This window comes from Pezoporus occidentalis, unplaced genomic scaffold (assembly GCF_034315485.1).
Source record: "Pezoporus occidentalis ecotype Australia unplaced genomic scaffold, CSIRO_AGI_Poc_V1 ctg198, whole genome shotgun sequence".
Lineage (NCBI taxonomy): Eukaryota > Metazoa > Chordata > Aves > Psittaciformes > Psittacidae > Pezoporus > Pezoporus occidentalis.
The window spans coordinates 151,823-165,796 of NW_026913833.1; the positions used below are offsets into that span (position 1 = coordinate 151,823).

Genomic DNA, 13,974 nt, shown 5'->3' on the forward strand with positions numbered 1-13,974 from the left:
CTTGGCTTCCATGCCCGGCATCCTTATTTTCCTATCACATTTATATTATCTAATCTTCAGCAGATATTTCTACAGCTTCCATTACCATGGTGTCCAGCCAGAGTCTCTTAAAAGTGCCTTGGTGTGAAGGGACAGGAGTGCCAGGAAAGGAGGATGAGAGGAAACAGCTGATGAAGTCACCAGGGTTTGTGCCCATATCACTCAGCAAAGTGGGGCAGGAAAGCAGCCCACCCTTGCCTGACCCTGGCTCCATCACTTCCTGCTGGATGCTGGGCTTTTCTAGAGAATTCTGCCACATGCTCTGAGTATCTGGATTATTCCTATAACCATAAATTAACATGCTAATTAAACAAAACCAACCAAACAACCGTTTTTGTAGCCCCCAAACCCTGTGTCCACAGGGCTTGAGACTCCATCACTTCAGCCCTAAGCTGTCTGTAGAGTAACCTCGGAGGCTACATTTGAAGCTACCCCCAGCTGAGGGAGGGTTTTATAGATCCTAAAATAATTACGGCATTGCTGAGCCTAGTTGTATAATTCCTTGGCAATATACTAATTAAAAATAGGTATTTACACACAACGCTTATTTAAACTTCAGACTTATTTAAAAGAACCTGCAGACTTCTAATAACTATATAACCTGGCTTTATTGAGGACCCTGTTTTTCACACAGATTGAATTCTCCAGCACTGTTATGAACATAAACGAGCCCACAGCTTTATGTTGAGGATTGAATCCTTCCAGGGCATCTGAATCATCCTGGTATTTCATTTCACCATCTAAAAATTGGTTTTAAAATACTGCATTTTATTTAACTTGCTGTCTTATGGCAATTAGAGATCGCTCTGTGTTTACTAGGAGCGGAGAGTCCAGCAGAGCTGAATGTTTTAATGTGATGAATAGTGTTAGGAGCTCAAAGGAAAGTCAGATGCGTGTCGACACTTATCAGAGCTGTTCTGCTGCTCAGAATGACTGTTCGTGAGACTTGTTTCATGATAAACTTCCTCAGAACATGATGTTACTGGAAAAAAAAATGATCCGCTCTGAGAAACACGCAGGTGACACAGTTGAGTCAGCAGCTTGCAGCAGTGACACAGGCTTACGTGTGTAAAAATCCCCACTGAACTTTTGTCTTCTGCATGCGTATCACAGCCCGAAAATCTGTCGCCACAAAAGCATCCCATCTCCTGCGTTCACTTGCTTGCTGTTTATCTTCCCACCGCCCCGATGAAGAGGTAGATTCAAGTCTTTAACAGTCACAAAACTTCCCTCTTTCATCAGTAATTCACCGTATAAGTGTTAGTGTCTCCAGTGAGCGCTGATACCTTTGGGGAAATGATAAACATGGAAAAAGAACAGACCGCTGTGGAAACCAGAAAATCCTACCTCCCGCGCGAGGGGGTTTAATTACTGAAGTTGCAAGCATTTCCCCGTGCACAAGCATCTCGGCATTCATAGGTGGAAAGCACCTCATGCTGTGTTTGAAATATCAACTGGCTTTAAAAGAAGGCTTTGTGCTTCGCTGTGGACATTTCTTAGCCTCCTGCAGATGGTCCCTATTGCTGAAAAGAGACATGACTTGTGAGACGGGGAGACCTCCACGCCGTTTCTTCGTGCTGCCTCTAATCCTCCTTTACACCCCTAAAGGGCTTCAGTCCTTAAGCCTTTACCCTCTTTCTCCGAAATATTAAAATTATTTTCCTGAGTGTCATACCATATTAAAGCAGAATGAAAATGGGTTTAACAATTGCTGGCATGGGGCTTCTGTACAGCATGTGTGTCACAAATCATGTCACTTTTCAGCAATAGGGCTGCTGCCAGCGGGAGGCTCAGAAATGCTCATGTTAATCAAAAATTTTAATTTCAAATCAAATTGACAGTTTACACATGGTGAGAAATGCTTCTCACCATGTGATATTTCAGTATGCTACACTGGGCAAAATGGGTGCACTTCCCTGTTAAGAATTTTGACTGCAGTATCTGCAAATTTATGGGTTTCAGTGTATTGGGTATGGTGAGTAGTTGATCTAAGGGAGCCCCTTGGAGAATAGGAGACAGAAGGGTTTTCATGCAGCCTGGCACTGGTGAGCCGCTGTTGGCACATGCTGCTGGAGAAATGACAGGTATTCAATAAACATCACTATGGTTAAGAGGAAGATTTAAAGGAGGGAGGGGCTGCAGTGCTATAAACAGGATTTGAAACAAATGTGCTTATTTCAGCCCCTGATTAGTCTGAATACCAAAGTATTCCACACCAGTTTTTAAATATCCTTCCATTTATTTTCACACGGATGTTCTTCACACAATAATATTGATGGCACTAATGCTGTAGCTAAATCCTAATTTGAACTAGTGTAAACCCTAGTAAACTCTGCATGTATGAGGCACGCTCCATCAGCGTGAAGACCAGAACATAGCTCCGTGTCGTGCTTATGGCATGCAGCCCCAGCATCAGCTCCCACCAGACATAACAGCAGCTTCCTAGAAGTCACTGGTCAGAATTCAGGAGGCAAATTTCAGCTGATGCTTGATGAGGTACAAGAGCAGCAAGGATGGTTGATGGAGTGTGTGCGATTGGCCCTAGATGAACGAGTTGTAGAAATCAATGTTTTGAGGCTGTATCAGAAATACAATGCTGACATCAAAAAATGACCAGCTGGAAAGAAATTATCCTTACATTATTCTCCTTAGGAGGTTTATCAGCTCGCTGGGGGGTCCTGAGGTTAATGCAATGCCTAGCTCGTGCTGTTAGGGTTGCATTTTACAAAGGCCTTGCAGGGGATAAGGCACAGGGACAGCAGGACCCACCTTCTTCTATCTCCCCTTCCATTCCCTTGCAAGGGGAAAAGGGTGGATGGGATGGTGCCCGTTGCTGGCAGCCTGGGGAGCACCCTGCAGCACCACATGCCATCAGCATTCCCAGGAATAGCAGGGAAACCGGGTGGTTTCTCTAGGCTCATTTGGACACTGAGTCATGCTTTGAACTGCGAAGCCAAACTGGCAATATCACGGCGGACCTTGGAGATCACAGCTGTCATTGCTCTTGTAACCAGGGTTGATAGGAAAATATGAAGATAAATAACTCCTTCATATTATTATTTTCAGGGAGGCAGGCTTTTCTTTTTATTACTCTTTTTATTGTTGGATGCCATAAATATTCCAGAATGATTATCCCAGGGTAGATTTCATCTCATTTACTTTGAAAGGCTTTTCAGGAGGCACATTATTTTATAAGCTGCCAAATGAGTATGACCATTTATAACGATTTTTTCTTCTTTTCTTTAATATTTGCTGTTTGGATTGAGGACCTGAAACAGAAACATGCTAATTTAAGACATCTGTTGTTTTTCAAGCTATAGGCCCCTGTCGGTATTAATGCAGTTTATTTATCAAACTGGGTTTATGGTAGAGAAAGAGATTCTAAATTCTTATCACTACATCAAAAACTGTCTTTAACTGATTTCTCACCCACATGAGCACTGAAAAGCGCTCTGCAATGTTAGGAGTCATCAGAAATGAAAAACCACACCAGACGTCTTAGATCTTGGAATGGTCTCCTTTGCACAAGGCCCTTACCATGAACTTGAAGGGCTTTAAGTGTTTCAGGAAGACCTTTGTCTTCAAGAGAAAGGAACTATCTGTGTGCCCTCGCTTGGACAAATCCTGACATGATTGATTCCAACCTATGATCAGTTCGTTAACGGTAATAAGTTGCCATTAATTCCACTATCGCTGCACTTAAATACAAAACGAGCTGAATCTCCTGAGAGCTGAACCTGCTGTGGATCCTTGGGTGACACAGCCAGCCTGGTACCAGATTTTCTTTAGTTCACATTTATTAATGTGCAACCAAAACGATGGTGCTCAATATGACACATACTGAAATAATAATTAGGCGTTGTTATTAGTAGAGATTCTAAAATGCCCTGAGTATGAAAGGCAGGGTGCAGTGAGACGTTGCATGTGTTCTGATTCACCTTTGGAGAACGCCCATTGAAGCAGGTAGGGTGGATTCCCTAGTGAAGGCGTGAGAATCCTTTCTCAGAGCCACCTCCCTGCCCCTTCAGATGTTGGTTCCCAATGGCCAGCAAAAGTATACAGACCGTATGGAAAAGGAGCTGAACTTGAGCACTGGCATCAGAAGTGCACCAATGAAAGCAAGCAGCCCTTCACAGTCTTACTGTCTGCTGGGAACAGACTTTTCAGCTAAAAACCAAAAAGGCAAATCATTTACTGATGGTTTTGCATATTGTGAAGGGTTAACAAAACTTTCATTATCACACTCTATTAAGCCAGGACCAGGAAACAATTTCTAATCAACACTCAGATCTGGGCAGGGATTGTGCAGTCTTTTGTAGGAGGCCTCAGATCTGTGTTCTCTATTCTCACATGCTCACTTCCAGCTGTTGTCATTGAAATCCCACATAATCTCCCCGGGTCAAAGGGCAGTCATCCATGACTGCCGCTGTTAGGAGGTTATGCTGATTTCTGTTGTCAAATATTGGCCCTTTTCTCTTTCAATCACTCCCATTCTACTTTTTTTAACAAGAAAGATCCAGCCTAGAATTGTATTACATGACTTTAAAGTCTTAAAAGTGTTCCTCTATTGTACTAACACGACATGCCCTGGACGGTCTAATCCATCCTGCTATGGGCCACAAAGAAAGTTCTGGCGCTTCTTAAAACCTCAGCCAAAGGCAGGTAGGCGAGTGGAGAGAATAACGGCCTGTGTGACATGTGGCCCAGCCGTTATTTCATAAGCAAATGTGTAATTTGTCCAAGGTGAGCTATTGCCGTGGCAGTAAAATTAAATTGGAAATAGCAAACTGAAATAGAAGTGGGAGCATTTGTCAGCGAACAAGGGAGGTTTCTGTATCACCTTTAATGTATAATGTCTTGCTTAACTCTTCTATAAAAAGTCCGTGGATGAAAAAAATGTGGTCTAATTTACCATTAAAGGTTTATCATTCACAAGTTTAAATACATTCACCTTCCAATTAAGCAAAGTGTAAATGTTATGAGGGTCTTGACTGAAGCACGCTTACTCTATCCTTTCTTTTTTGCTGGAGTGCACAGACTAGGACTAACTCTGTCACTCCCATCCTCCCCAGACAATGCAGCCGTAGAACCCTAATGTTTTTAGGAGTCCTCGGGGTGATCCGGGTTCCCTCTGATAACATCCCGTCTCTCAAGGCCTGCATGTGCTGTGTGATACAGACGTTAATTTTCCAATCAATATTATTGCTCCACATCGTTTGTGAAACACGGGATTATCTAGATAGAGGATAAACCCAAAAGGAATGAAGTTGCACTTTGAGTAGAGAGGGCTTTTCTTTTAAGCAGGCATTTGGTTAAGATAATAGGCTTGAGACCCTAATTGATGATTACTATTTTAAGGGTTTAAGATGGCTATGTATAGTGGGATGCTGAACATGAAAAAGGCTTTAGAAATGGCTGCAGTGCTGGTTTGGGGGACTTGTGTAATTTCAAACCACTGAAAAGGAATCAAAGTCTCCCAAGAAGCTGTTCTGCAAAGCTTAGTACACTCTCTCTCAGTAGTGGAAGAGAAATAAGTGGATTTAGACTTCCATCTTCAAAGGAGTAACTCTCTTCCTGGTGTTATTTAAGCTTGGGTTTCACGAAATCAGCTGTATCTCCGTTTCCAAAATACCTTGTATATTTATGGTGCGATCTAGCTATTTTATGATAAAAATAACACTGTTGGCTTACACAAGGAAGCCTGCTAATTAAATAACAATAATACCTTGAGCACCTTGAAAACATCTTCTGATATTCAATTAAGCAACAATAACCCCATGAACTTTAACCTATAGACCATATTCAGACTTTCTACATAAAAGTAATTGCATCAGTCATGATTTTCTCAAGCTACAACACGAGCTCTTGATTGGTAGCTCAACGTCTGAGACTCCTTTTTACCGCATTAATTGGGAAAGCAGACAATGCTCTCGCTGTAAACTAGATTTTAGGACGAAGGTTAGTTGCCTTTGTACACGTTTACTCATTGAAATAGGAATGTTTGCTTAATAATTCAAAACAAATAGCATTAGACAACAAGTCCTAATCCTGATTTCTCCTCTGCCAGTGTAAATTAGGAGAAAATGAGGTGAAACTCTATGTGATCAGTGTAGAAAGACTTGTTTAAATCTTCTTTGAGATAAGAATTGGGCTCCTGCAATTCAAGCCTTTTCTTCAGGCTTCTTCACTGGGGTCTGAAAGAATATGGAAATTGCATTATGAATTTTCTTCCCAGTTACAGCAGTGAAGTTATAGAAAGATGTTATTCATGTGGTACTTGTTACGATAGTGTGGAATTGCGTTTGTACACTACACTAAATGTGTGACTGGGTAATGACATGAGATTTAGTAGTATCTTGATCTGCTTTATTCAGTTTGGTCTTATTAGCCTGGGGTTTTCCTCTATGGGGGAAAACCGATCATCCTGGTGAGCCAAAGTGAGGTCTTGCATGCTGAGCTAACTCCTAGCTGCACCTAGACATGGGTTGAAGAAATGGTTCAACAGTACATTTAAATGCCTGCTTAACTCTGTCAGCCTGTCTCTATCCAGCGGGGCAAATAAGCATGTGCTTAAGTCGAGCATGTGATTAAAATTAAGCACGTGCTGTAGCTGCTTTGCTGAGTCAGGGCCTGCCTTGGCTAGCAGGTGACTTAAATTATACTCAGAATCCAGAAATGAGCCCTGTTAGTTTTTATCAAGTGAGTAAAAATTCTCTCATCCTCATTTTGAACACCTGCTTTACTACCAAAACGTGGCTGTCACTCAGATATAACCCCATCACATACAGCAATTCCTGTGTCTTGTCTTTGGGATACATAGCAGAAGTAGCGCAGTGCAGAGATTTCAGTTAAGTGCTGTCTGAAAAGTAAATCTTGCAAGCTTTCTAGATGTTTAACCATATTTTCAGTAAAGAAACTTGTTATTTCTAACACCTGCATGTGTATTTGCTTGGCTTTACCTTTTTCTCAGAGTTAAGCAGAACAACCAAATCGATACGTTTGCCTTTTGACCCCTGTTAATAGGCACAAAATGTTTACTTCACATATTTTGCCAATCCTGCTATTTCCCAGTCATTCTTCTTTTACATATCCAGCTTCTTTGTCATTTTGCTCTCATTTTCTTGTTGCACTGTTATCACAGCTCAGCAAAAGCTAGTCTTAGGATTGCGCAGTCTGAGCCATCCATGCAAAGCTTTAAACTTTCATGGAGCTCTCCAGAACTGGGAATTCATAGACCAGCCATGCATCAAAATGAGTTCAAGATACAACCCTAAGCCAAGGGCATTGCTTTTGTGGGTATCAAGTTATTATTAATGATTGCCGAGACAAGCCTCTGATTTCCTAATGTTTATAAGTAAACAACAAATTGGGAGAGTTGTGAAACCCACCTTTCATTTGTGAAATGTTTATTTTCAGGACTGAAGGATGAAAACCTAATCATTCTCTGCATGCTGTTGTTTAATGATTACTATTACATGTACACGCATAGAAATGTTCCTACAGAAGGAAGCAGACGTTTCAAGTATACCCAGCAAAATAAGAATAACAAAGTTAGCAGGCTCAGGCTAGCTTATCCAACTCTTCTCATACCCTGTGGGACCCTGAGAACTAAAATGTGTTTCAAACCATTCCACAGCACTTTCATTTCTGGTTTTACCTGTGTTTGCAAGGTTAAGGTAATGCAATTAGGCATGTGACTGTCATGGTTTATTGGATGATTGTCAGTCTCTACAACTACATGAAAGGAGGTTGTAGTGAGGTGTAGGTTGGTCTCTTCTCCAAAGTAACACATGATAAGACAAAAGGTATCAATCAGCCTCAAGCTGCAGCAGGGGAGGTTTAGACTGGATATTAGGAACAATTTCTTCACCTAAACAGTAGTCAGGCATTGGAACAGGCTGCCCAGGGCAGTGGTGGAATCACCATCCCTGGAAGCGTTCACAAACCGCGTAGATGAAGCCATCAGTGTCATGGGTTAGTGGTAGCCTTGGCAGGGCTGAAGAAGGGTTGGACTTGATGCTCTTACAGATCTTTTCCAACCCAGTTGATTGAATGACTCTATGATTACAAAGGGCTGTAGACTTTTCTTTACAAAACCAGCCGAATGTCCTTACCATAGCTGTGATTTGATTTTTACTTCCGTATTTGAATTTCACCTTCACTCTTAGTGCAGTAGGAACCTGCCTGAGTAATGCAGGTGTAAGTGGACACGGGAGCAGAGCCAGTACGGTGCTCTGTGAGAAAACCACACGTGGCAGATGTTCATAGCACTGCTGAATGCACTTCTGGAAGTTGCTCAGATACTGCCATGATGAGCACAGTGTGAGAAGTTACATAGCATAGACTGGCTTCCCTCCGAAGGGCTCTGTGGAGTAGTAAGCGTCCTGGCCCTGATCCAGCGAGGCACTTAAGCATATGCTTAATTTTAGGCACATGAGTGGTTTCAGTGAAGACCTAAGAGAATTATTTTTAATTCACAGATCATTTAATTCAATAGGCAGGTCTGCTGCAGCATATGAAAAGTAGATCTTCATATTAAAAATACTTAGGAAATTGTCAATGAACAAGCATTGTGTATGGCCAGCAACCATCTCTAAAAAGCAGAATGATGTAGTCATCACCTTTATTATGGTAAAATACAAAGCCCATCAGGCAAAAGCACTTCCAATCATCTGAGAGCTATTTCAAAGTTGAAAATAACGAAAAATAAAAGCTCGTAGGAGCATTTTTTCATTTGAAGTAGAAAAAAATTTATTCTCTTGATGTAAATAAAAACCTTGTTTGCAGATTGAGGAAATTTGTTTGTGTTGAATTTCAGCATCAATTTCAATATTTTATAGTACATTTATCTACAGCTGGAGCATGACAGATTTGTGTATATTTATATGTTTGTGTACATAATACATATGTATACACACATACACAAGGATGCCCAAAGATATACATATACACAGTTTGAAAACTCATCATTATTGCTGAAGTATAAAAACATGCCTGATGTAGAAACTTGTCTCGAGTCTGTTAGCTTAGCGACTGCGTTCATCTGGCACTGGAGGATCCTCGCAGAAACAGGGAACTTCTTCTTCTGTGTGGGAGCAGAATTCACTGAGATCTTGGCTGGAGATGCATGGCTGACCTCCTTCCAGATCTCTCCCAAACCTTTCCATGGCATACTCCCTGACATGTCATGTTTCTAGTAAAAGGAATACGAAATGCGTTCCTTTTACTTCCCGTTCTGCAGGTAGAAACAGCAATGGGATATGTTGAGGTTTCTTTAAACAACCCCCACATAAAACCAGGAGGACAAATATGCAGCTTGGGTTAATCCTATTGCTCTGGTCATTAGAAGAAGGGGCACAGGTATTGCTGGGGTGAGGAAGGGGTGTAGTGGGATATACAGAAAGTAGGGAAGTCATGCTGAATCTGACAAACAATTCGCAGCGGAGCAGATGGTGCCCTGCAAAACATTTGATAATATATGTTTGTGTGTGCCGGAATCAGTGACTCTAAGTAGGACAACCTAAAAAGGTATGCCACTTATCCCATGGACAAGTAGGACTTTAGGGTTCTTTCCATAATCTCTTTATCCTGAGATTTCTCCTTTGACCCTGATTTCAAAAGCAGGAGGTCAGCCTGGCCCACTAACTGCAGACCTCTAATGGAAGTCCAGCTACGTCCCGCATGAGCTGCTGCGACCCACTCCACATACCCTGGGCTGCAGCTCCTTTCGTAATGGATCATACCCATGAAAATTCAATGGTGGTAGGGAAATACTGTTATGTAAAGTGTAATAACATTTTGATACTGAACGTAGAGGCATTCCTTGCACAAAGGAGGAGAGGATGGAAGCATATACACTGGTACCTAAAGACAGTCCAAAGCTCAAAGTTAATACTTTTCATATGCAGAGATTTGTTTGTCTTTTCCAGAGCCAGTTTTAGATGTTAGAATATTTTCTGGTTGTGGAAAAGGCATTGATTTAATGTTTTTTAACCAGCTGCTATTTCAAGATTTCCCTAGTGCAGCCTTAAAAAAATGAAGAGTACATCTTTAAATCTTGTTTTGTTTGAATGAAAGGGTAGATAATCCTGATCAGATGTTTCTTTAGAGAATAACGTTTAAAACGATTATGGAACTTAGCTGTCCTATCTGTTTCCTAGGTACAGTATTTTCATTTCAATTGTGAAGTCATTAGGGGTCATCCAAGGTAACTGTTTATTAAAAGAGTCCTCTTTTGTTTCAGATTTCCTGTTGAGATGCTTTAACATGTAAAAATCTCCCTGCTGATGTGTCATGTTAGCTTTCCTAACCTCCAGATAAAAACCACAAAGCAGCCTACATAACTGTATGACTAGTTACCCACCTACATAAACAATAATTACTGCTAAGTGGGAAATTAGATGTCACATTTTAAGTCTAAATGAAAGTAAAGTATTTGAGAATACTGTCATTAAATGCTTAAAGCTAATCGCGGTTCTCTCCCTCTGTTTATTTTGTAGGACATTTGGGCTTCCAGGACAGTTTTGTCACATCAGGTGTTTTCAGTGTGACTGAGCTAGTAAGAGTCTCACAAAGTAAGTATCATTTTGGGGCTGATTTATGTGGTTTCTGTGATCCCAGTTTTTTTGTCTTTGATACTTATTGTGCCCCTTCTTCAGTTCAAAGAGAGCATCTTGAAAATGGAGAGTGTCTTCTCTCAGCTTCTTGCTGGTGGATAGTGTTTATGTGCCACATCTTTTAATGTGGGAAAATAAAATAATTTTGAAAAAAAAAAATAAAAATAATAATAATAATTTTGCAAATTTGCATGTGTTAAGTTGATAAGTTCCTCTGGTACCCAGCTGAAAATGGGCAGACTTGGTATCAGAGTGCAGAGAAATACCTGCATTTAGCTGACAGATCCTTTGCAGGACCCAGGGAGTTGCATTTTGGTAGAGGTATTTTAACCAGACCTCTAGAAATGACATGATCTGTGCACATAAGCCTGGCCGTTTTCTTATGCTGCTTTTGCAAGTGGTGTTCATGCATGCCATGGGTACGTGCATTTGTATACCTGCAAACTGACGAGCTTGTCCGTAATGCCAGCATCTGAACCAGCTTCAGCTCTGATAATCTCAGTTGTGCAGGGGCATACATCTTGACTTTGCAAGGCCTGCATTTTCCATTAACTTTATGGAATTCTGTCTTCTAGAAGGATTTGTTTTTTGACCTTTAAAGAATGCTAATGCCCCCAACATGAATGACACACTGCAGCTTGATCATTACAGGCTTGTCAATACTCACTAACAACAGTGAATTAAGCGTACCTGTCACCACCCTGGTCCATTGATCAAAGGTGCATTGATTGTATTTTGCTATGGCATAATCCAGATAGTCCAAGGAGACAGTAAACTAGGGCCATAGGTACTAACTAGTCCTTTGGGGGTCTTTTCTGCACCTAGTGTGCAGCTATGCAGTAACATCACATTGTCACCATTTACCACCGATCCAGGTGAATCATTCAGCTACATGCCCCTTTAAAACCTAAGAGTTTGTAACTAATCTCTTTAGCACAGACAGTGGTAAAAGTGGTTCTCCTCCTAGATAGCAGGAATATTTGTTTGTGTACTGGCTCTGAGCATGTAGTTTTAGGCTTTCTGGGGCTGGAATCTAACTGGCACAAACCTAGCAGAGAAGCTGTGGTTTTGAGTCAGAACACAGAGTTTCTGTAAGGATTTTCCTGGTTTATTTCATCTTCTGGAAAGACTTGCACTAGCTAGGAAATTGGCTTCGTACTTGGAACTAAGAGAGCGTGGCAAGTGGGAGATACATGAATGTCAGTTATATGCATTGGAGGGACAGAGAGACAGAGAGAGAAAAAGTATGTGGCAGACATTTCTCCTGAGTTTTCTTCCCTGACAACTGGTGGGAATTTTGTGAGAAGGACAAAGTTAAGAGGACTTAGAAGTCAAGAGGAGGTGCTGAGTGCTCAGCACATTTGCAAATGAGTTCACTTGCTTCAGTGCTTAAATATGGACTTTGACATCTAACTCGCTGCACTGTGGACACTCACTTGCTGGTACCTGCAGCTGTGGTGGACAAAACCAAGTTATCACCCGTCTTTGAACGGGCTTTTGAAGCCCAAAGGATTCACCCTCCCCCTCTGCAAGGCATCCCACTTCACCACAATCTTATCTTCACTGTAGGAGCCCTACAAACAGAACTGCCTCTGGACTCTGTCAGCTGTGCTTCATGTGCACACAGGACAGGCTGCTCGCTCAGAAACTGCCTTCACAGCCAGCCCCAGTCCCAGCCTCCCTCAAAGTCTGGCTTTGACCTGAGAAGCATCATGTTTCATGCTTATTAATTTTCCATGATACTTTATTGTAACTAAACTAAAATATTATGTATCACAAATCCTAGCATTCAGCATGTTTTGCAAACCAGGAACCGTGTCTGAGATGTTCCCTCTGCTTGCCAATGAAGTGCACCATCTCCAAGGATGGGGCACCTGCACGTAGGAGGAGCGGGACAGGGACTTTATCATAAATAAGAAAGAAGATGTTGGTGGGCAAAATGAAAAGATTCAGGTTTAATTTGCTCCAGACACAGGGGGGTTGCACTGTTTTTCACGGGCTCTTTAATAATCCTGGGAGGTCAAGACCTCAGTTTTATATCCTGTCTACAAGCCAGCACCTCTACCAAAAATAGTGTCCCCAAAGCATATCGGGATATCACTTCAGAACTGACTCAGAGGGAAGAGTGCCAGCAACTGATTTAGCTACACTGCTTTTGATAGCACCCTGGATTTTCCTTGGAGATGCCCCAGACATGTACTGACCAGCTGTAACCTTGTTTACTTTACGAGGTCTGAGAAGCCCACAGCCTGACATACCGTGGCTACCCAGTAGGATATGTTTAGTGTAGAGTCTAGCAACAAATTCCCAGCAAAGGCAGTATGAATTCGCCTACTCATATTCAAAGAATTATTTAACATAACAGAGCAACAATGTAGTTGCTGCACATTTACTTGAATTGGCAGGCAAGGTCTTCTAAAGAGTGTGCTTTTCAATATAACCCTTGTTGGGCTGTCTATGTCTTCCTGTGTCTTGATTTGAGACCAGTCTGTGGGTTAGTTTCACATTGGCGTGCTCAGCTTATGAACAAACATCATCCAGACTCACTGGCAGCTATTAAGAGCCCGTAGCTTAAATAATCAAATGTCCTAAGTCCATTTCCTTGGTTTTACTTTCCAAAACTCATTGCCCCTTCCAAAGCCATGATGGCTAGGGAAGGAACAAGCCTGCCTATCCACAGTGGTCCCTCACATTCAGTCTCTACTCTCTTCCTGAGTGTGCTCTGTGTTTGCTTTACAAAGAGGTCATCTTTGTGTATGCCCGCTGTCATTTTCCTTCCCATGCTTGCTTTTGATAATATGATCACAGACCCGTAGAAGAGTTTGGGTTGGAAGGGACCTTCAAAGCTCATCTAGTCCAACCTCCTGCAGTGAACAGAGGCATTTTCAACTATATGATTCTATGATTCTATGATAGAAAGTGATTTCCCCCAGTTTTAACTGGTCTGTGGCTGCTGTTACCTGAGATTATTCCTATAAAATACTGTTGGTAGCATTTACGTGCCACATTTCTTTAGTCAAGTTCCCAGAGGTCCACATGACAAGGAGTCCGAGTAATAGGCAGTTGTTTCCATCATGTAAATTTGGGGAATGAATTAATCAAGTGAAAGGTCAGCTGTTACAATTATCTGTCTTACCCATCAGTGCTGATCATCACAGTTTCTGTGAGCTATTGAACAAGTCTAGACTGCTTTGGTAATAGAAACTTGCTTTCTTCAGTCCTGCAGATGCAGATTTACTTTCGAAGCGCTACCCAGCTACTGAATCTTGCAGAGCACAGTAAAATAGAGAAAGTATAAATTCCATCTGAAAAACAGATA

General features: G+C 41.6%; 1 protein-coding gene across 13 annotated transcripts in view; it reads left to right on the forward strand.

Annotated features, from left to right (window-relative positions):
• Positions 1-13,974, forward strand: part of NFIA (nuclear factor I A) — a 249,792-nt gene that overhangs the window by 146,709 nt on the left and 89,109 nt on the right. For all 13 annotated transcript variants that reach the window (XM_062617536.1, XM_062617526.1, XM_062617522.1 and 10 more), the window contains one exon: positions 10,539-10,613. In XM_062617536.1, the coding sequence (XP_062473520.1) occupies positions 10,539-10,613 (75 nt within the window). The remainder of the gene's footprint in view (positions 1-10,538; positions 10,614-13,974) is intronic.